General features: G+C 37.4%; 1 protein-coding gene across 11 annotated transcripts in view; it reads left to right on the top strand.

Moving 5' to 3' along the window:
- Nucleotides 1–25,040, top strand: part of rbfox3b (RNA binding fox-1 homolog 3b) — a 293,709-nt gene that overhangs the window by 233,442 nt on the left and 35,227 nt on the right. For all 11 annotated transcript variants that reach the window (XM_084121924.1, XM_084121925.1, XM_084121930.1 and 8 more), the window contains 2 exons: nt 10,546–10,782; nt 19,337–19,474. In XM_084121924.1, the coding sequence (XP_083978050.1) occupies nt 10,546–10,782; nt 19,337–19,474 (375 nt within the window). The remainder of the gene's footprint in view (nt 1–10,545; nt 10,783–19,336; nt 19,475–25,040) is intronic.

The following is a 25,040-nucleotide window of genomic DNA, read 5'->3' on the forward strand; positions in this document are numbered from 1 at the left end:
TTGTCTTGTTCTAATCTCTGCTAATAGTGTGTATAAGTTACTTTCAGGCATTGAACGAGTGTTTGAGAAGTGCTTAGCCATTATACTGTAGATAATTAATCAGCTGACACCATTAAATGCCTGTCAACAGAATCAGAATCTAATATTCAAAAGTGCATTGTCACATTTTTTTTTTTTTTTTTTGCATTTAGAAGATTTGTTTTCAATTCACATATTCGTCATTCAATAGGTTTCCCTGTTCGATATTGTCTTCTTTTTTCTTTTTCTTTTTTAAGTAGTGTTAAAACATAATTTTGTAATGCAATTATTTTGTATTTTACTGCGGCTTATCCCTATGCATTTTCTTTTTTTTATAAATATATATTCTAGAAATAGACATATTCTAAGTAATATACAATATATATATATATATATATATATATATATATATCAATTATATATTTTTTATTGATATTATATAATTTATTTGTAAAAGCAAGATAAAATATTGATATTGAATTATATAAGCTCATTAATTTAAATAAAAAATTATTCATATATATTCATGAGTCGATACATTTTAATTAATACTTTCATTTAATTTTGAATATATGAATAAACCCTGGATAGATGAATTAAATTATTAAATTTTTTTAGATCTATAAGATTTTGGTAATGTTTTTAAAGTGTCACATGAAAGTGTATGTGTGTGTGTGTGTGTGTTTTAAGTATTTTTATTAGCATTTTTGTTAGTAGCTTGTTAACTCCTAGTGTGACTGTAGTTGAACTGATTTAAGTCATGATGAGTTTGTAGCTCAAGTGCAGCAGTGATGACAGAGTGCAGGTGAACACACACACACACGCACATCGGGCTCTAATGAAAGATTCATGGGTCAGTGGTCCCGTGAGAAAAGACGCGGATCAGTCAATTGCTTTTCAGCAAGTCATTTTCTCCCTCTGACAGTCACACCAGCCGCCATTAGAGCTGGACGTCCCAAACGCCTCTTGACACGTGTGTGTTTAGTGAACGTCTCCCTCTTTCAGCTGAGTGTGTGAAATCTCTTCCTCTGTCAACTATAGTCACAGATAAATTCTGGTCCTTGTTAGTGCTTTAAGACAAGCTTCACTTTCACTATTGCTCATACTTCACTGTGTGTGTGTGTGTGTGTGTGTGTGTGTGTGTGTGTGTGTGTGTGTGTGTGTCGTCCTACAGTGTTTGAATGATTCTCGCTTGCTTATTTTGGCTAAATTATGTCAAAAATAAGTTTTCGGTTCATTTCAACAGGTGTCGATCTCATTTGCTGTCATTCAATTGTATAATATACAGTCCCGAAAAGATACTTGAGTTACACATAAAATCGTCTGAATACAAAATATGCAACGTGTTTTTTTTTTTGTTTTTTGTTTTTAAAGAAATATAGATCAATGTTGTTTTTAAAGCAAAACATTTCTGTACCAGATAAGTATATGAATAGTCATATCACCAGATAAGAGCTTTTATTTGCTCAGATCAGTGTTATTCTAGTATAATTGATATACTTTTTGTTAATATTTTGAATTAGATTTTATTTTTATATTTCTGTTTTTAATTTCATTTTACTTCATTTTACTTTACAATTTTTTGTCACCTTTATTAGTTTTTTTTAGGCTTTTAAAAAAATGCCTATTACTAAAAATATGTCTAACAGTTTGGTTACACTTTATTTTAAGGTGTCTTTGTTACAGTGTAATCATATATTTAAGTACTGAGTAATATTAAGTAACTACATGTACTTACTATAGGGTTAGGGTAGGATTAGGATTTGGTTGAGGGTTAGTTGCATGTAATTATGCATAATTTGCGGTTATTACTATGGTAAGTACATATAGCATATGTAACAAGGACACTGTAAAATAAAGTGTTACCGACAGGTTTTATACATTTTTATTATGTTAGTTTTACTTTATTTACTTTTAGTTATTAATTTATTTAATTTAGTAACTAAACTTTAAGTTAAATTGAATGAAAATGAGAAATTAGCTGAAATAAAACAAGTTTAGTTTTTATGGTAAAGGATAATAACCCTGCCTCAGACTAAATTCATGGATGAGTTTGTAGTGAATTCATTGTAAGACGAAGAATAAAAACACTTAATTTTCGTATTAAATTTGAACTAGGTGTAGATTTCATTACAGAAAAGCTCACATACATGCAGAGAAAGTGTGCACTGATAAATCAATCTGAATGAAATTGAGGAAGACATGAAACACACACACACACACACACACACACACACAGTGGCATCAATTATGTGTGTGGTCACCAGCCCTCCATCCAATTCAAGACATTTAATTGGATGAAGGCAATGAAGTGTGTCCTCTCTCTCTCTCTCTCTCTCTCTCTCTCTCTCTCTCTCTCTCTGTGGGTCAGTAATGAGGTGAGGTGTAGGAGGTTTTGTCAGTTTGCATCATATAGTTTTACTTCTTAACTTTGTCTCATTAGAGCTCATGAGTGCTGAATATCGTGTGTGTGTGTGTGTGTGTGTGTGTGTGTGTGTGTGTGTGTGTGTGTGTGTGTGTGTGTGTGTGTGTTGGGACCTGAAGGCAGATGCAGTGACACCTTTATTATGTAACATCAATCTAAAGTTTCAGCATAGAAAGATATTTGCTTGAGAACATCATATTTTTCCCCAAAGAATTAAATGAGAGGCTTTGATGTTTCATGGTCATATGGTGTGAGGTTATATATAGAGGTTATATTAAGAAGTAGACTCGTTTATTATTATTATTAATAATAATAATATAATAAAACAATGGCTCAGGTCCATTAAATAATCTTAACACGTGATTTTTATTTTAATAATGTAAATGTTGAAATAAACATTAACTGAGATTAATAATTGCTTTAAATTATGTTTAGATTAGTTAAAATGAACTGACATTGGGTATAATTTAAAAGATGTATTAATGTAACTAACTGGTGTTAACAAATGAAACCTTGGACGTTCTTTTCAGGAAAGAAAAGTCTTAGGAACACAAGAAAAGATCCTCAGAAAAACATTAAGTATTTCATGAAAAACAAATACAGTGTTCTTAACTTAAAAAAAAAAGCAGAATTTTAATCTTCATAATGTTTGGTGAATCAGCTTCTGCTGTCTCGCAACGGGAACGAGACACTTTAAACAAGGTTTTCTCCTCTCCTGTCTTGTGTTTGGATCAGGCAAGATCATCGGGAAAGATTTTCTCAAGCTCTCAGGAATGATCTCTCTTCTATCAGAGATAATTACTCTTAATAACCCTCCCATTAACAAGATGAGGATCATGCATCATTAACGCTTTTATATCCTTCATATCTTCATCTCTCTCTGAGCGCCTGAGGGAAACATCATCCTCCATCTGAACCAGAGGAAACACACTTCTGAGGAGAGATTTACTGTAGACATGTACTATAAAGCACATCTCAACTGACTCCTTTTTGTTTATTTCCTTGCAAAGTGTAATATATTATTGCCCACCTCATTATATAAAGTTGGATATACAAGAACCTGCATAAATACAGCACACTTACATACATTGATATATACTAGTGACGCACCGAGACTAAATGTCTCCGCTGATATGTTATCGGCCGATATATTCAGAATGATATCGGCCGATACCGATAGTTTGATTTTAAACAATCAATAGTGAAAATAATAGCTTTAATTGGCCGATACATCGGTGCATCTCTAATATATACTATACACTTAAAATCTAATCGCACACTGCTCAGAGATACAGTTGAGGATCCAAATGCAGATTTATAAGGGCAATCCAGAATCATAATTCATAAAACAAGCAATAGGTCAAAACACAAGGCAGATAATCCAAAAAGAACATGGCAGAAAAACACAGGCAAATGTCAAAACAGAAATGCAGTTTGACACACACAAGACTTCGCAAAGAATGTGTGAAAACACAGGGCTTAAATAGGCAGGCATTATCAAAATAATGAGACACAGGTGTAAGTAATCAAGCATAATGAGTCCAGGCATTGGGTTATGGGAAATGCAGTCCATGAGTGCGGATGAGCGCCCTCTGTGTGTATCATGGGTACTCCAGCTGGTGGATGCGACATTTATAAAATATCTTGGTGGTTTCCAGTTGTTCTGGTCTGGTTTATTTGATAATAACTGTCATTTTTAATTGAGTTGAAGTCTATATTTGGCGTGTTGGTTCAGTCCAGCAGGTCTGTCTCAGTCTGAGATCATGAGCGTGATGTGTGGTGGTGTTTATTGGTGTGTTGTGTGGTCCGGTGAGAGTTGCAGGAGGCCTCGCCGTGTGTCATAAGAGTTTAAAATGATCTTCTGTCTTTTTGCTTTATTAAGACACTTTCAGCTTCAGTCTCAGAGGACGAACGGGCCACGGATGCCTGTTGTAGACGATTACTGCAACACTCCTGAGTCCCAGAACACACACACACACAAACACAGCATAAAGCTTTCCCTCTGTTTTACTTGTGTGATACACAGCTGTTTAAGAGAATTATAAATAACACATTGATTTTACATCCTTTGAAGAACGTGTGAGAGGAGTTTGCATGTGCAAAATGTGTTGTTATTGATAACTAGAACTGAAACTATTCAAAATATGTTTCGTTCTATTGACTTTCTATACATTCTGTCCTACATTTCTGTTTTAGACAATAATGAGAGTAATTGGATGGCAAATGGTGAAAAGTCTCATGCTTATTAGATGTTTCTCCTGAGAAAATTACTCTCACGATGATGAGTTACGAGATATCAGTGACAGTGAATAATTGGCATTCATTGTAAGTGTGTACACTTAAAAAAAAAAAAAAAAAAAAAAAAAAAAATCAAGGTTCTTGATTGGAATCTTTGGTTCCATCTTTCCATTCTACAAAATATTCTTTATACTGGAAAAGGGTTCATATTAAAATGTTCATCACACTGAGAAAAACATTCACTTCAGAATTAAAATTTCCTGATGATTTACTCACCCCCATGTCATCCAAGATGTTCATGTCTTTCTTTCTTCAGTTGAAAAGAAATTAAGGTTTTTGAGGAAAACATTCCAGGATTTGTCTCCATATAGTGGACTTCAATGGGGTCCAACGGGTTGAAGGTCCAAATAGCAGTTTCAATGCAACTTCAAAGGCTGTACACGATCCCAGCCGAGGAATAAGAGTCTTATCTAGCCAAACCATCGCTCATTTTATAAAACAAATAAACATTATACTTTTTAACTTTTTAGACTCTTATTCCTCGGCTGGGATCATGTAGAGCCTTTGAAGTTGCATTGAAACTGCTATTTGGACCTTCAACCCGTTGGACCCCATTGAAGTCCACTATATGGAGACAAATCCTGGAATGTTTTCCTCAAAAACCTTAATTTCTTTTCAACTGAAGAAAGAAAGACATGAACATCTTGGAAGACGTGGTGGTGAGGAAATGATCAGGAAATTTTAATTCTGAAGTGAACTAATCCTTTAAGAACTGTTGACTGAAATGTTCTTTGGGGAACCAAAAATGTTTCTTCTATGACTGTGAAAACTCCCTTTTGGAAGCTTTATTTTTTAGAGTGTATAGGGCAGTATCCGAGGTCAAACAGCGCGTGAGATTGTGAGATGTTGGGGTCGTGGCTCAGCTCTGTCTGAAGGGAAAACCGTCGAGACTGAGGACAGACACGCTGTTTGTTTTGCCAAATTTATTCCCTCACAAATGAGGTGTAAAAGCGACACAGCGGAGCTTTCAAGCGCACCGAATGAAGACTAATAACCGGAGCCCGATGGACAGACCTGCTGTAAATTGGCCTGCCGCCCCTCTGCCGCTCTTTCTTCCCGTTGTTGTGCTGTAATTGGAGAGAATGAGGGGGAATCCTTCCACATCAGGAGGATCTGAGCGCACTGCGAGTGTTCTGGTGTGGGTTATTTCAGTGGACTCTCGGGTGCTAATGATCAGGTTCAGGTCTGTGGTTCCTGCTTCCTGACCGCGAACACTTTGTTATTTAGCTTTACATGATCGTTTTCCACTCTCTCTGACCTGATGTAGTTACTGTACCTTCCACTTTAGGGAACTTTTTATGCAGTTTCTTTAGAGAAATGATTTCATTCAGTTGATCAAATTAATCAAAAGTGACAGTAAAGATAAATCCTGTTCTTTTGAACTTTCTATTCATCGAAGAATCGTGAAAAATACCACAAAAATATGAAGCAGCATAACTGTTTTCAACATTGATGATAATCAGAAAATGTTTCTTGAGCATCAAATCGTCATATCAGAGGATTCATGTCAAGGATCATGTGACACTGAAGACTGGAGTAGTGATGCTGAAAATTCAACTTTGATCATAGGAATAAATTACACTTTACTATATATTCACATAGAAAACAGCTATTTTAAATTATAATAATGTTTCACAATTTTTAAATAATAATGTACATAAAAATAAATGCAGCCTTGGGGAGCAGAAGAGACTACTTTCAAATACATTAAAAAAAATATACCGACCCCAAACTTTTGAAAGATACTGTACTTCTTTTGTACTAGTATACAGTAGGCAACATTTGAAGTGGATCAAAACCTTTCATCAAAGTTGTACATGAATTTTGAACAAAACCCGTTTTTGTCTTAGGACAACTTTGATGAACTTTTTTGATCCACTTCAAATGTTGACTGCTGTAGTTTACATCAGAAGGAGTTGAGATACTAAATGCTGATATTATGTAAATGTGGGCGGTCATATGGTAATTAGCTCATGATGTGCTATATTAACCGAATAGAAGAACGCAGCTTTTTCAGGTCATGAATAAATGAAAATACCCAGAAAAACTCAAAGTCTGTCTGCTTTGAGAGGTGTTCGAGACCTCGACTCTCCCTGATGGCTCTTTCCTGTCTCTCTGAAGGCATGTGTGAGCAGTAATTAGCACGCGCGTGTGTGTGTGTGTGGGATGCGAGGGCATCGGCGCTGGACTCTGAGGGGTTGAAGGTCTCTCCAGGACGCTGGCGTCTCCTCTGATTTACGAGCCTCTTTTTTCTGGTCTGGTTCATCTGCCCCCAGAAAATGTGTTTGTCACACACTTCAGAGCAGCAGTGGAGATCAGACGGCAGCAAGCGTGGCTTTGTGTTTCGCTAATAAGCTCCTTCTTCTCCCCGTGTGACTCGGAGCGTTGGCCTTTTTAAAGAGAGAGAGAGAGAGTGTGTGTGTGTGTTTCACTGCTGCGCTGCTTTGAAACTCAATGCTTTGTACTGTGTTTTGCATTGCGTCATGAAAGTGTGTTTTCAGAGGTGTTAAGGGCACTTCATTGTATTTGCAGGTCGGTAAGTTGAGTTTGAGTGTTTTTGGGACTGAAATACTTGCATACTACAGAGTATTTTATAATATTTATAATCTTTACTTTATAACAATTTGATATTTGATATTTTTGTGCCCTGGAGATGTTTTGACATGCGCTGACATTTGTGCTTATTTCTGTTATAACGTTTTCATTTGATTACACTGTATTCAGGGCAAACTCTGCTACAATAATATGTGAGCAGCATGTATGTAAAAGTTTGTAGTTTTGAGAAAATTACTTTTATGCGTGTTTTGCGAAGAGAAAAAAAAAACTATTTTTAAGTCACTGAAATGAGGCCATAAAACCCATGCTACATATTTGTTCACAATACTTTTGAGAACTGGATCTTGTAGCCTAGAATCTTTGTTTCAAAACAATGTGAAAATCATCCTGCCCACTCACTCACATAAAACAATATATTGATTGACCAATCAGAGCAGAGTAGACCCATCACAACAGACTGGGCCATCTGACCAATCAGAGCAGAGTAGACCAATCACAACAAACTGAGCCATCTGACCAATCAGAGCAGAGTAGACCAATCACAACAGACTTGGCCATCTGACCAATCAGAGCAGAGTAGACCAATCACAACAGACTGAGCCATCTAACCAATCAGAGCAGAGTAGACCAATCACAACAGACTGGGCCATCTGACCAATCAGAGCAGAGTAAACCAATCACAACAAACTGAGCCATCTGACCAATCAGAGCAGAGTAGACCAATCACAACAGACTGAACCATCTGACCAATCAGAGCAGAGTAGACCAATGACAGACTGAGCCATCTGGCCAATCAGAGCAGAGTAGACCAATCACAACAAACTGAGCCATCTGACCAATCAGAGCAGAGTAGACCAATCACAACAGACTGAACCATCTGGCCAATCAGAGCAGAGTAGACCAATCACAACAGACTGAACCATCTGACCAATCAGAGCAGAGTAAGCTCTCAGAAAGGAAGGGATTTACAGAGACAAAATTCTTTATCAAACCGTTTCAGACACTGAGAAAAGAGGTGATGCTGCAATGCATATTTTTAGAAAAATAAAGTTTTCTTTTTTTTACTTGGATGCACATAAACCTATTGTAGGAGACCTTCAGATTGAAACTAGGAGCCTTTAAAATATCATAATAGGGCACTTTAAAATGCAAGTAGATAAAATTATGATTTGATAAACCTGTCATATCACTTCTGATTCATTACACTGGAAATGAAGGGTCATGTCAAGCAAATTGCAGGATGGTAAAGAGTTGCGTTGGGCTTTGGGTTCTGCACTGCACATTTGATCAAATGTAGTTTTTGCATAATGTGCGCGCATAAATAAAGTATCATATTATTGATCTCTGCTGTGGGTTTGATCTTAATGATGTCTGCGGTTCTGAATGTGCGTTAGAGAGTCGCTCTGAACTGATCTGGGATCAGAATGACGCAGCAGCAGAAACACGCACTCAGCAAAGAGACAGAAAAGGGTTTATTTGATGGGTTCTGTAGGAATATTTAATGTGAGAGTCAAACTGGGTAATGAGGGGCGGCTGAGGAGAGAGACCACTTTTTCAGTATTTTATGTCATCAGTTTTAACATATTGATTATTCTGCATATTTGTTGCCACTTTCATATATTAGCGTTTTGCACTATTTCCATTATATGCAGTTATGTTGTACATCAAATTTTGATAACAGATAAAGCAGTGACATTGAGTGACATTGTTTTGCCGCCACATTAAAAGCATGGGTATTTGTGTCACTTTCGGTGTGATTTTGCTGTAGTTTCTGACCCTGCTGGTAGTTCCACAGCACAAACTGGAATAAAGAGGCAATGAAACCGTCAGAAAGCGACTGTGAGCGCTGATCTCACGTTACTCTCGTCCTGTATCCACCAGCTTTAATTGGGACCTGCGGTTTGTTCAGGAACTCTCTGTGTATGTGGGTTTATCTATGTAGGTTTAATTCCCGCTCATTTACAGCGGCTGACGGTTCTCGGCTCATTAAGACTCCAGGAAAAGATCTGCAGGAACAACAGCTGAGACAAACACCAAATAACCATGACCAGAACAGGCAAACGGGAAAAATCCAGTGCATTTATCTTCCTCCCGCATTCAGAGATTCCTTCCACGCTATCTGTTTAATACAGGTTCTTCTTTATTTATTTATTTATTTATTTTTTTTTACCCATAAGTCTTATTTCCAGTGAAATACTGCCATGGACCACAGTGATCTATATCTTGGAATTATATATATATATATATATATTAAAGCCGTTCAGATAGCTTTAATGTAAATCAATGGGATATTTTTACAGTATAGCAGACTACTTACATAAAATGCATATAAATATCAGTCGTCAATAATATGTCTTGGTAAGATGATATTTACATGCTTAGTTTTATGATTTTATGATAACATATAATGCAATGCAATACAATACAATGATGATTGACAGGTGAACTAATAAACCTTCCTCAAAAGCCTGATGATCATATTTGATACTCTCATTTGAGCATGATTATTAATACTTTTTCTTAAGTAAAACTAAGCTGCTTCAGTCCAGTAAGTGTTCATCTTGAAATCTTGAGGTTATTCTTATGTTAACTTTATAGAAATCAGTTCAGATTTCACCAGTAAAGACACGTGAGCCACAAGCTGAAGGTAAACTTTTTTTTATAAAATCCCTTTTACTTACTAAAAACATATCAATCAGATGACAGAAGGCATATAGTAGTTTGTGTACAACAGGTGTTTCAGCAAAAGTTGATCATGTCAAGGCCTTTGAAATGTGCGTATCAAATATGACACAGCAGGCTTTATAGGGAAGCTTGTAGCTTGACAAACAACTTGGTTTCAACATCGCTGAGCAGAAAGTGTTTGTGTGAAGACGTGTTAAAGCGTCGACCGCTGTTAACATTAGTAACCTGTCAGGAAAATCAAAGCTCTCAGTCAAAACATCGTAAGGAGACTGATTTCCTTTTTTCTGCGCTGTGGAAAAATCCCAGTGGCCTCTGGTCCTCCGAGCGGCTTCTACAACAACACAAAGTCTGTTCATTAGTAATGATCAAGCGTGTCTGTAATCATCCGTGAGATGTGATCGTTGTTTTCCTGGCCTATTTAAAGCGCAGGGCGGCCCGTTTTCCCTGATCGGCCCATCAGAGGCGCGCTCGGAAGGATAAAAACATTCAGTTTGAACATACGACCCTATATGTGACGGCCGCAGGGGTTTAATGTATGCTTTTGTTTGCATTGGTGTTCGCAGGGTAACCAGGAGGCCAGCAATCCGGCGGACATGGCCCAGACGTACACCCCTCAGTACGGGCATCCCCCGCAGAACGAGTTCAGCGCCACACACACTCTTCCCACGCAAGACTACGCGGGACAGAACCGCGTCCCGGATCACGGCTTGACGCTCTACACGCCGGCACAGACTCACAGCGATCTGGCCAACGCCGACAGCAACACGCCAGCCATCAGCAGCGGGAACAACACAGCGCCGGTGCGTCAAACACACACACACATGCTAACAGGGGGCTTTCTGTGGAAGCTTGTTGAGAAGAAAAGTCCAGACAAGGAGACATTTAAGACTTTTTCTCTCAATTCTGAAAATAAAATGAGTCAGAATTGCAAGAAATAAACGTATAATTGCAAGATGATAATTCACGATTCTGAGAACTTTTCTGACAGTCAGTTTTGACATCTCGACATCATGTGACCTCAGTATTGTGAGATATAAACTCGGAATTCTGAGAAGAAGAGTTAAGGTCCTTGCACACAATTTTGAGTGTGTGCAAAATTTTTGCACGTTAAAAGATAAATACGACCTCACATTCTGTCAATCACGTTTGCACACTGCCTCAGAAACTTGCGTCCATCTTAAAAAAAATTTAATCGTGTTCGATTTTCTGCGTTTTTGGCATCCGTAGCAAGCATTTTGAGAGGTGTTTTGACTCAGTTTGCAAGGACCTTTAGAATTGTGAGATATTTTTGTATATAAAAAGATAAAAGATCAAAGATTTATATTCCGTAGAGAGAAAAAAAACTGAATTGTGAGTTAAACATTCTAAGATGTAATGTCAGAATAAAAAAAAAAAGACAGAATTGAAGGATGTAAACTCAGAATTCTCAGAAGAAAAGTTATCCTTACAAGAAAATTCTAACTTTTTTCCGCGATTCTGAGAAAAAAAAAAGACAGAATTTCGAGATATAAGCTCAGAATTGTGAGATATAAACTCACAATTACCACAATTTTTGTTTTTGTTTTACTATTGTGGAGATATAAAAAAAAAATTGCAAGATGTAAATGCGCCAAACTGTAAAACAAAAGATTCAAAGTTGTAAATACAAAAAAAAATACTATTTCAGTCTTTCTACTTTCTACTTTCAGTCTTTCTAAATATCACGAGTGAAAACATTTTACACTGGTTTTGTTTAGTGTACGCTTAATATGAAGTACTTCAACTAGTTAAGCGACTGTTTTTATAAATGGAAGCTTATTTTTACACCAGTCCTTTTGCAATAAAAAGTTAAAACACATTTCCCCCTCTTTTGCTGTTCTGCCATTAAATGTGTTTGTATTTCTCTGATTTACTCCTGAGATTCACTATCGCTGCACTGCTAATGCTTTGCTCTTGAATTATACATGGCTTGTGTTGCTTCTCATTTATAAGTCGCTTTGTATATAAAAAAAAAATCTGCTTCCTTTAATGTGAATTAACAGTAGTTGTGTTTTCAAACAAGTTGCTTTTCTTTCTTTCTTTAATTTATTTAATGACTTTAATGCCTTCCTGTTCCTGTAGCCCAAACTGAACAACATTGTGCTTGCAACACTAAAGTCATGTGTTCGATTCAGGGAATGATAAACTGATTAAATGTTCACATTTCGTTGCTTTGGAGAGAAGTGTCTGCATAAACGTACACTAGTGTTCAAGAGTTTAGTGTTGATATTTATTTAGTTGGTATAAAGCCCCACTAGGTAAGAATTCCGTTTTGGTCAAACAACAACCCCTAGAGTCGCTGTGGACTACTTGTATTTAACGTTACTGTCGTAAATACCACTCACGCAGAGCAGTCTCTTCACCATAGATTGTAAAAAATAGCTCTTCACTCACGGCCTGATCCCCTCCCCCCTGTATACCGGTCCCTGTTCAGTCGGATGGAAGCTGTAACTAGTGGAAATAAGGTGTGGCCCCTTTAAGAGCTGCGCGCGCCCTGTTGAACTGTCGGCAGTCTGTATTGTATGTGCGCCTCGAACTGTTGTTAAATTCTGTTTGATGCTCATTCTTGTCCTATTTTTGTCTATTAAGTAATGCTGTGAACGGTAGAACGTGTGACAGACAGTTACACGAGTTCGATTGGGGAATAAACACAACGCGTTACAAATCGTCGGACATCGAACAAGCACAGCTAGCCTCCGAAGATGTCTACTAATCCATCAACAAGAACGCCAGGTGCTTTTTAGCTCACACCAACAAGTGAAAGCTTGTCCGAGTGATATACAATATAAGCAATATAACGTTACTTACAAGTCCAACAGCATGTGAGGACGTGTTGGAGGGAAGTGAGGTAGCCTATGCCGTAAAGCAGTTGAATTTTGTAGTTCTTTTTGTTCTCGGGTTACTACCCGAAACCCGAAGTTTAAAAGTACAATTAAAAACGATACAGACCCCGTCAGGCTATGGCAGACGTGTCATTCAACCTATTGTAAGTCGATGTACCATCACAAGAGTTTTGGAAATATATTATGAAGGTTGAAAAGTTACCTGGTGCTGCTTTAAGTAATCTTTTCTTTTTTTTAAGGTGTCTCTGTTACACAGTAATTATACATTTAAGTACTGTATAATATTAAGTAACTACATGTGCTTACTATAGGGTTAGGGCTAGGTTTGCTTTGGTTTAGGTTTTGTTGCATGTAATTATGCATAATTTATAGTTATTACTATAGTAACTGCACCAACAAATCTTACTTACCCCAAACTTTTGAACAGGAGTTAACGTTACAGTATCATGATGAATTTATGGTGGAAAATGGGGAAAAAATGGTCTCTATACGACAGGAGGATGAAACCTGACAAAAAAGGAAAGTCATTCTGGAGGCGTAGCAAGCTATTATATTTTAATGAAGGAAATGCAAATGCTTCCAACAAAACATGAGAGGCCTATGAGAGTCAGTAAGTAAAATAAACAAACAGAAAAGCATCCTATTGAGGTATTATGGTGTTCATTTAAAGGAAGCTGACTTTTTTCCCGCTTAGGAATATTACACACTGATGAATTGTTCAATCAACAAGACCAGGAATGTGCATAAAGACTATAAAATTTGATTTTATTGCAAGAAACTATCAGCAGATCTCATTGAGTTCCCACTAGAAACGTCTCTTGACTTCATTAGTTGAACTTGTGCGTCCCGGACTGGACGAGGTTCGTCTCTCATAAGTCATTTCTGAAATATTCTCCGATTATGAAGCCGTGGAGGAGCCTGCGCATGGAGCCGCAGTGTTAGACGCCGTGTTTTGGGAGTACATGCTCCTCTGTCCGAAATAATGAGCAGTGAGAGAGCGCTTGACACCACTGTAATGATGTGTCACACTGTGTGCCGTTATAATGACATAATCACTGTCATGTTTGGCTCGCGCAACTATCACTATCTCTCGCTCGCAGACAGAGTGACACCAAATAAGAGCCGTGTCGGTTTGCATCATTCCTGCTTCATGCAGCCGGGACATTAATTGATGCTACTGTGTCTAAATACCTACGCATTTTATTCAGTGCATTGGGTCCTTATGCTGTTCCTGTATTGCGGTGATGGCATTTGCATTCGGTTTGAATGAGAAGAAAAGCTCAAATGTGTTGACGATGATGTGTGTGTGGTAGTTTATTGTGAGTGATTTCTTCTTTCTCTTCTCCTCCTGGCCTGTTTTCTTTATGTCTTCAGAGGAGCGTGAACATGGTGTAGCATGAATAATTTAGCGTAGCAGAAAGGTGGACACGCTCGCTAGTTAATCTCGCTCGGCCGGATGGATTTCTCACTGATCTGCAGATCGCTCTCTTACAGTCTTTCTCGAGGCTCACGGCCCTGTCCTTAAATCTTATAATATATTATTATTGTTCGGATGAAGAGTGTGTCTTATTAAAAGTGCATCATTGGGCATAATGATAACCAATTCTAAAGATAAAAGGAATGAATGAATCAATTGTATATTTTTTTATGTTTTGTAGGCTATTTGTTATTAAAATAATTTATTAAAATCTAAGTTATTAAGTTGTTATTGAAAAAATACTTTCAATAATACATTTTTCTCATGTTAAGCATACATCTTACAACATTTACTGAGCTTTATGCTTACAACAAGAAAAATAAATCAATAGAAAGAAAGAAAAAGAATGAATGAATGAACAAGCAAACAAACAAATGAACGAAAGAAAGGACGAAGGAAAGAGAAAGTAAAAACACAGGAATGAAAGGAAGAAAGAAAGGATGAGTGAACTAAAGAAAGAAATTATCAAATGAAGAAAGATGAAAAAGAGAAAGGACAAATGAACAAAAGAAAGAAAAAGATAGGACAAATGAATGGAAGTAAGAACAAACAAACAAACAGACAAACAAAAAAATCATGAAAGAAAGAAAGAAAGGATGAACAAATGAATGAATGAACAAAAGAAAGAATGGAAGAATGAACAAGTGAAAGAAAAAAATGATGAAAGAAAGAAATGACGAAAGAAAGAATGGATGTAAAAAAGAAAGAACAAACAAAGTAACCAAAAAAGAAAGTGAGTGAGTGAGTGAGTGAGTGAGTGAGTGAGTGAGTGAGTGTGTTTGTGAGTGAGTGAATGAGTGAGTGAGAGTGGGTGTGTTTGTGAGTGAGTGAGTGAGTGAGTGAGTGTGTTTGTGAGTGAGTGAATGAGTGAGTGAGAGTGGGTGTGTTTGTGAGTGAGTGAGTGAGTGAGTGAGTGTGTTTATGAGTGAGTGAGTGAGTGAGAGTGGGTGTGTTTGTGAATGAGTGAGTGTGTTTGTGAATGAGTGAGTGTGTGAGTGAGTGAGTGGGTGTGTTTGTGTTTGTGTTTGTGAATGAGTGAGTGGGTGAGTGAGTGAGTGAGTGAGTGAGTGAGTGAGTGAGTGAGTGAGTGAGTGAGAGTGGGTGTGTTTGTGAGTGAGGGGAGTGTGTGTGAGTGAGTGAGTGAGTGAGTGAGTGAGTGAATGTGAGTGAGTGAGTGTGTGTGTGTGAGACTGAGTGAGTGAGGGATTGTGTGTTTAAGTGAGTGAGTGTGGGTGTGTTTGTGAGTGAGTGAGTGAGTGTGAGTGAGTGTGGGTGTGTTTGTGTCTCTGTGTGTGTGTGTGTGTGTGTGTGAGTGAGTGAGTGTGAGTGTGAGTGTGTGTGTGTGACTGAGTGAGTGAGGGAGTGTGTGTTTGTGAGTGTGAGTGTTTGTGAGTGAGTGAGTGAGTGAGAGTGTGTGTGTGTGTGTGTGTGTGTGTGTGTGTGTGTGTGTGTGTGTGTGTGTGTGTGTGACTGAGTGAGTGAGTAAGTATGTGTTTGTGTGAGTGAGTGAGTGAGTGAGTGCATGATTGCGTGAGTGAGTGAGTGAGTGAGTGTATGTGTATGTGTTTGTTTGTGAGTGAGTGAGTGAGAGTGTGTGTGGGAGTGAGTGAGTGTGTTTGTGAGTGAGTGAGTGAGTGAGTGTGTGTGTGTGTGTGTGTGTGTGTGTGTGTGTGTGTGTTTGTGAGTGAGTGAGAGTGTGTGTGTGAGTGAGTGAGTTAGAGTGGGTGTGTTTGTGAGTGTGAGTGAGTGAGTGAGTGAGTGAGTGAGTGAGTGACTGACTGACTGACTGAGTGTGTGTTTGTGTGACATTAACCTCTCGGGTCCCCTGCTCATTACCCAGGATGCCATGCGGGTCGGGGTTGGTGGCCCCGTCTTCACCTGGAGCCCGAGAGCGATTGAATCAGACAGCTGTCAGTGTCAGTGCGCAGGCGAGAGCCATAAAAGAGCACAAACGAGCATCGTTACTGCGGGGACAGTGATTATCATAATGGCAACAATAAAGCCCATGGTCGTTATGGCGGTGATGATGATGATGATGCTGGAGTGATTAATGCTGGGAGATAAATGAAAACGATGTATCACACTCCTCCCTGCAGCGGAACCGCACATCGAGTGTGTGTGTGTGTGTGTGTGTGTGTGTGTAATGAATTACGTTCTGCATGTGTCTGCATGCACATACATGTGATCATAAATCACGCGCTGCATGATTTCACACTCACGCCAGGCTGTGTTTTGCATGTACAAGAGAAAAAATCTTCAAGGTGAATGTGACGAAACTTGTTAAGAACGTGTTCGGGTCGTAATCAAAAGGAAAAATAAGAAATTATGTTTTGCTTAAAGAAAAAAATAATCGTTTTAGATCCAGTTTATTTTGATTGGAACATTATTTATATGATCATTAAGTACATTCCCCCAATTATCATTTCCATAATGCAAAAGAAAAGACTAAATATTATGTAAATTAGATTAAAGCTTAAATTAAAGCTAATATGTAATGATATTATTTGTTATATGGCATTAAGTCATTTAAAAAAAAAATCATATATAACAGTAATTTTCATGGCATTACTGTAAAAAATGACTCTATTACAGCAATGGAAATATAATGAGAATTATCACTGAGAACTATAAACAAACATATGCATTACAGTAATGAGAATTTGCAGTGAAAATATCTAGTTCAGTCCTGAAACTCTAGAGGGTGCAGGCTGATTGGTCCTTTACATGCAATCTGCAACCAATCACATCATTACCGCATGGCACAAGCTGATTGGCCTGTGCTGATCATCCTGCAGCCAATGAGATTGCTTGCTCAACATCTAAATAGTCTGGTTCAGTGTTTGCTGTAAGCTAGTTCCTCTGAACCCCTCCACCTCCCCAGCTCCACCTGCCTAAATCTGCTACAGGATTTATGTGTGTGACTGTATGCAGCAGCAGCAGCAGCAGTAGCAGCAGATCTTACATGCTCACAGCGTCTCTGTGTGTATCTATTAGCAGTAGCAAGTCTATATTTGCTCTGCAACATTAACATGCTAAAAATATTCAGAGAGTTTTCATGATTGAAATGGGTTTATTGCTTTTTTTTTTTTTTTTGTCAATGCAATGGTCCTAAAATAAGGTTTAATGCTCTTTTCTTGCTTTTTTTTTCTATGGTAAAGCATGACCCAAACATGAAGCCTATCAGTTATTTCTACAATATTCTGCAAAACCAGAAACCAGAACCAGTGATATTTGAAATCAGAGCTGGCGATTCGTTACATTTTAGTTTTTATTAATGGTTTGAATTAGTTTGTATCTTTATATTTTCAAATTTAATTTTAGTTAAAGTTTTTTTTGTTTTTTTTGGTATGTGTGTTTTTATCATTTTTATTATTATTGTTTTTTGTCTATAGTTTTATTTCAGTTTTAGTTTATTTTAGTACATCAAGTTTAGTGAAGAATTATGCTTAGTTAAGAATAACAAAATGTATATTTAAAAAAAATATATATTGTACTTTATTTCAGTTAATGTTTATTTTATTAGAAAGGAAAAAAGTTTTTTTTTTTTTTTTTATGGTTTTAGTTAACAATATTAATGCTGCAAGTGACATTTGAGACCTGGAGAAGAATAATTTTTTAGTGAATAATGACTTATATTTGGCTGTGTTCCTCTACATACGCAACATACACTCCTACAAAAGACGGTTCCAGAAGGGAGTTCACAGGGATGTCACAGAAGAACCATTTTTGGAATATTTCCATAATCATTTTCAGTGAAGAGTTCTTAAGCATTAGATCTGCAAATCCGGCGTCGAACTGGGCTTTGTTTATAAAACAATCATCGTCGAAATGCAGGTAACAAACAAGAACACTTGCACAACTCCGTTGATGCTCTGGAAAAACAAACTCCATCCACTGGTCCCTTAACGCCGGGTTCTTTGGGAATCTGTGCAGGGTTGTCTTGCCCTGGCAACCAAAAACCCACTTCTTTGGTGACATTGACTTCCCTTCAAGAAGGGAAGTTCCGTTCCGAAACTTGTGACAAACCGGAAGGAGTATTTTTGGTACAGAAATACTCCTTCAAACGTACAATTTAATTTTTGAAACTTTGTCCATGTTTAGCATGGGAATCCAACTCTTTAACAGTGTAAAAAACTCAGTATGCATGAAATAGCATTTCACCCCCCCTTTAAAGAACGCTTTTTGGAATGGAAAGACTCCATTGATGTTTAAGGATCTTCATGGAAAAATCAATGCCAAATAAATAACCTTTATTTTTAAGAGTGTATGCAATTGCACTTGCAATATATCTAGCAATGTATCAGGATACTTTTATGTTTTTGTCAGATTCATCAAATGACTTTTCAAACTTACTGCATGTGTGTGTGTGTGTGTGTGTGTCTCCGTTATGAGCTGATGCAATAATGTTGGTGCTCTGTGTTGATGTTTTGATGAAGCCCATGATGCTCTGGGGAGATTTGTTGATGTTGTTGCTGTTGTGTGTACGCGTGCGCGCTTGTGTGTGTGTATGCGTGCTTGTTTGAATGAATCTGAACATTTTTTACCTCAATGATGACATTCTGATGACATGGTGCTGTAAGGGAGCACATGAAAATGAGTGTGCGTCTGTGTGTGTGTCGTTCTGCTCGAATGAGCTAGCGGAGAGAGAAAACATCTGTCACACGCGTCTGAAGTTTCATTTGTGGCGGATCATCAACATAATGATGGAAACAACAAGCCAATGGCCTGAGTGTGAGTGTGTGTACCAGATATTTGTCAGTATATCTTGTGTGTTTAGGCTCCTCAGACAGTAACAGGTGGAGATTAATAATCGTATCGTAGATGCATGACCTCAGGTAGGCCCTCATAACTCAACGTCTGCTTATCCGCGTGCCGCTTGAGTGAAAAATGATAGCGGCGGATAAGTAGGCTAACTTGCTATCCTTCATTTGTTTGTTTGTTTCTTCACTGAGTCTAACCTGTGGCTATGTGCACTAATGAACGGACGGCTCTTTTGTCTTTGTTTTCCTCGGACAGACGGAAGACGTGACGCAAACAGAAGTTTCCCAGCAGGTGCAACATTCAGACTCCCCGGAAAAACAGCAGCCCAAGCGGTTACACGTCTCCAACATCCCCTTCCGCTTCCGGGACCCAGATTTACGGCAAATGTTCGGGGTGAGTCGATGCACCGATGCACATGTTTCTGCCAGCAACCTCTTTCCTGGTTTCATCGTCTGGAGATTCCCGGTTTGTCTGTGAGAGAAGTGCACTGAATCACTAGCATTACGGCCTGTTCACATCAAGAACGATATATGTAACAATAACGATAAAGATTTAGTTTTAAAAATCATTCTAAATGTAAAGGAATCGTAGAGTTCACAGCCCTGCAAACAATAGCAACACAGAGGAATGATATTGTTAGAATCACTTTCATAGTGATTTTTTTTTTTTCAGCTGATCAGTGATAAAAAACATTGCCAGACAATCGGAAAATCACATGACTTTAAAGAGTTCAAGCATTTAAAGGGACAGATGACAAATTACACTGTATTATTGTGATATCCTACGTTGATGTCTTTATTGTTATCGGTTCTGTAGTCTGAATGGGTTGGTCACTGAGGGTACGTTTACACGACAACGATACGCTTAAAATGGAGAAGTTTTTCCTTTTAGTTTTTCACGTACAGACATTGTCAAAACAATCCCCATTCACAAGGATCCACGAAAACGACTAAAAACGCTGTATTCGCATTAGATGGCGATGAAACACTATAGACTGAACACGTAATACGCATGTGCATGACGTCACTGTCTTCAGAGATTCATGTTTTTTTTTTTTTGTAGACCCTTTTCAAAAACTTGCACTTTGAAACCTGTTTTCAATGTTTGTGTTTTCAGGCACCCAAAACGCTGTTGTCGTGTAAACGAACGGCCAAAACGCATAAAACGTTTTACGTTTTTGGTTGAAAACGATGTCGTGCAAACATACCCTTAATGATTAAAGTCAACATCAAAACGGACACTATTTACTATAACTCTTTCCCTGCCATTGATGGAATTTTCCAATAATCCATGTTTTCACTGTTATAAACTAGGGGGCGCTATTACGCATCTTCTGAAAGATTACAAAATCTCCGTAAGGCATTTTTTTTCTTTTTTTCTTTAAGACTGTTCATAACTTTTTAAGGTTTAATTTGATATTTAAGGACTTTTTCCGTTTTTTTCTACTTCAAAAATAGTTTTTTTTAATTTAATGTAGCATTTTTTAGCATAATTTAATCCTAGCATTTTCTGAATGAAAATTGTTTCACTAATTTAAAAAAAAAAGAAATAGGGATTCATTCATCAAGGATTCATTTTTTGGATATATTGCAAATATCGCAGACGATTATGCTTTAATAATCGAGAGAAGCTGAAATATTAGTATTTTTGTCTTGTTTTCCGTTACCAATATCTAAACATTCTTAAATTAAAATGCATTTACTTGAGAATGACTCAAGATATTAAGTCTGGTTTTGCAAATTTTTTGTCAGAATGAAGCGAGTTTATGCTTAAAAAAAAAAAAAAAAAAAAAAAATCTGTCAACGTGTTGAGAAAAACTGACCCCATTGGCAGATATATTTTCTTGTTTTAAGCATGTACTCACTTCATTCTGATACACTTTTCTAACCCGATCTCACGGCAATTTGCACGTATTTTACAAGCTGGCTAATTCGTACAAATTCATACAACCTCACTCGTACAAATTTGTACGTTTTTTTGCTAAATCTTACATATTTTACGAGTTGGTCAATTCGTATGAATTTCTGGAGTTTAGACATATCGTACGGATTGGACGCGAGATAGCGTTGACTTTTCAGAAAATTAAACGTAGAATCTTAAGCCGTTTTGCTTCTCAAGTACATCTATCTTGATGTAAGAATGTGTAGATGTTTGTAATGGAAAAGAAACGTTGAAAGAAACGTTCCCACTCTCTGAATATCCGAATTACATCTACCGTTCTGCAGGGCGAATCAGATGATTACAGGCTTACTAAATGCACAGACACTGTGTGCGCCGATTCCTTCTTATTTGCTAAAAATCATCTCAATCATCATAATGACCCGTCAGCAGCGGGCTGGCCAGAAAAGCTGCTTTAAACAGCGCTCATTTGTTTGGGCCGGTGTCGGCTAGTGTGCTCTGTGGAAAAGATGATGTTAATTACAGCACAGACCGCCGTGTAGCCGGATAAATTACATACAACATGGTCTGTTTCCCCCAGAATGTTCTGTGATAGCTGGATTATTGTTCTCAGAGGCTGCCAGGTTTGTGTGCGCCAAATCCGCTCAGTAATTAGCTTGCGGTCGTTGTGTATAGGTGGTCCGGAGACTCCGTATGGATGCCACAGACAATATGGACGACTAGGGACGTTTGTTTAATCACTATTAACCTAGCTGGCATCAGGGAAGTCTCTGAACCTTTCATTTGTCCTGTGAAATGAGTTTTTTGAAGACACACTCTTAGCATTTTCACGCTGACTGTGAAAACTAACTAAACGATGATGATGAAACGATGATGTTTGGTCATGTGACGCATATTGTACCCAATAGATGTGTTTAAACCGGCATTGTTGTGCTATTCACTTTCATAATGTTGCTAACAATACACTGCAAAAAGAAAAAGGTTTTCTGACCAAGTATTATTGTTTTGTATCTTGATTTAAGAATTTTTTATTTGTAATGGAAAACATTTACATGGGAAGGCAAATTACTTAAGATATTAAGTCTTGTTTTGCTAAATTTTTTGTCAGAATGAAAGTGAGTTTATGCTTAAAACAAGAAAAAAAACATCTGTCAACGGGTTGAGAAAAATAATTTATTTTTCTCTTTTTATACACTGATTTTTTTGACCCCGTTTGGCAAGCTCACTTCATTCTGATACACTTTTCAGAAAAATAAACATCAAAATTAAGTGACTTTATGCCTAAAACAAGAAAAAAATATCTACCAGAAAAATAATCTTGTTTTCCCTTTGAATGAAGTTTATTTTCTGACCCCACTGATATATATTTTCCCTTGTTTTGAGCATAAACTCACTCACCTTATTTATAATCACCATATTTATAATAAATCCATCATATTTAGAAAATATTAATCATATAATATAATGAAATGTATTTATTGTTACTGCTGTAAAGCCATAATAAATTACAATGGGATCTCCTTCAAAGTTTTCAGGATCTTAACTTTTTTTTTTTTTTAATTACATTTATTCGACAACATAAACAGATAGTATTAACTTAAATATTGTGCGAGACACATTACTTTAGCAAAAGTAATCCCCACCTCATACATTTATACAATTTTTGAACAAAACAAACCACTTTTATGATTTATTTTCCCACAAAATGTGTTGATCCATCAATGTTCGATTAAAAACATATATATTTTTTTCTGCAATCATACACTATGGGAGAAATGAAAAGCACATTTTCTTCAAGGTTCTAACAAGTTGAGATAATAAGCACCATCTGCCCGCCGCGGACTATAAAGTGAGCCTCGCTAATGACTCGCCGCCATGCTAACAAAGCTTGGCGGCGTTGATTAGCCTCGTGGCTAATGGAGATTTAGCCTGTGGTGAGCAGGGCCGAAGCTTTCCTTTGCCAAGAGAAAGCAGTGCTGCTAATTAGCTGCTTGGCTAACGGAGAGTCGAAGCTAAATGAGTGGGGCGTCAGGTTAGCGTCGCAGGCTAAAGCGCTGGAGCCTGGGAGTCGCTAATGAGTGCAGAAGTACGGGGCTCATTATCCGGAGCCGAGTGGTTTATTACTGAGGATGTCCATATGGAAATGTGAGGTGGGAGAGAGCGTTCCTGGAAGTAAAACCCCCGGCTTTGTGTTGGCTTACGGGCTGTTTCTTCTTCCCCTCTGCCTGTGGGCCTCAAGGGCTGCTGGGAATCGCTCTCACAGGGGGCCTTTACCTTCATCTCCAGCTTTTCCCGCTGCGCAGACGCTACGTTAGCATTCCACCTGCGGCTCTGCTCTTTTAAGAGATGGAATTAAAGATCTGCTTAAATCTGAGCAGCGAACAAGTCTTCATCGGCATGGAGTCCACTCGCATTACAGAAAACCCCACCAATCAGAGCACTTCAAAAGACGCAGTCCGTGCCCAAACCGCCTTCAATACTGCTGTGCTTTGCAGAATACAGCATGAGCTTTTTTTGGCTGGGTGTTTTGTGCATAATTGGAAAAGCCATCTAATCCAGCATCTGAGGGAGAATGGATTTACTCTGGACATCCAGGGTTGAATTGAGAAGGCATTTTAAATTACTCAATTTAATAATTCAATTCTTGCATATGACTTTAGGTTACAAACAAGATGCAGAATTTGATCAAAATAAACTTGACAATGGCTTAAAGTGTTAAAGTTTATGAATAGTGTACTCTGGACTTTCAGAATTGAACTGAGAATGCCTTTAAAATTACAATTCAATTCTTGCATATGAATTGAGGTTGCAAACAAGATGCAGAATTGCTGTTATCTTCAAATGACATGAAATTGTCTTTTTTTACCAGACAAGTGAAATTGATAAAAATAAACTTGACAATGGCTTAAAGTTTATAAATATTGTACTCTGGACTTTTGAATTGAATTGAGAATGCCTCGTAAATTCCAATTAAATTCCTGAATGTGAATTGAGTTTGCAGAACGGATGCATACATTTCCGAATGAATTGAAATTCAAAGAAAGTCATTTTAATCTTTAGCAAACGTTATCCAGATAGACTTGACTTGGTTAATTTTAAAGTTTACAAATATTTTAATACTTATCAACTTTTGAAATATTTTAAGTAATATTTCTAAGTTTGATGTTTTAGATGCAAATATTTAGTTTATATATTTCATCATATTTAATAAATTAACTTTTGTGAACCAGAGAGGAAGAACGCTTCATTTCCCAGTCAGTGTTGCCAAGTCAGTGGTTTCGGGGTACTTTTAAGCTGTAGCCGCAGGTTTTTTATTTTTTTTTATTTTTTCTCCTCGGGCTGATTTCCACCCCCCGTACATATGATTTCAGCGCTCCAAAACCCCCAAAACCCCCCCAGAGATACAAATTCAGTGAAGAATTCGGCTGCTCGACAGAGAAAATCACATTAGGCTATTTTTGGTCTCCTTTTGACTGGCTATTGCGCTTCTTTTGTTGCGCAGACCTGGCAACCCTGCAGTATGCATAGCACAGCTTACTGCCTACATATTTCCGCTAAAATCTCAGTGCTAATCAAGCTTCTATTATAGTATTCTCCCATAGCACACTTTGATTGTAGCAAACGGTTTCTGTCATATTTCTTTATGTGTTTGGCAGATACTTTTTTCCAAAGTGACTTACATTGCATTTAAGGTTTACATTTTATCAGTTCATGCACTGGACTGCAATGATATTTCCACTGAGTCTAAAGGGGTTTTAACACTTGGTATGTTTGCCACTGTCCCAATCCGAGTGTGTTTGTTCAAGGTGCCAGGGCCTAAAACTAACTTTTTGCCACATCTGCCACAAAAAACAACAACAAACAGCTGAAAACAGGCAGTAATGACACCAAAATGTTAGATACCAGATATTACAGAAATATAATAAAGTAAGCAAATGTAAAATACTGCATAGTTTTTACTGTATAAATTAAACATCCTTATTAATTAGTCCTTATTAAAGTTACAAAAGTTGTGTAGCAGTGAATGCTTTTTTTTTCTTTGTCCTTTGTTGTTTGATTA

Source organism: Abramis brama (assembly GCF_963993115.1).
Source record: "Abramis brama genome assembly, chromosome: 1".
Taxonomy (NCBI): Eukaryota; Metazoa; Chordata; class Actinopteri; order Cypriniformes; family Leuciscidae; genus Abramis; species Abramis brama.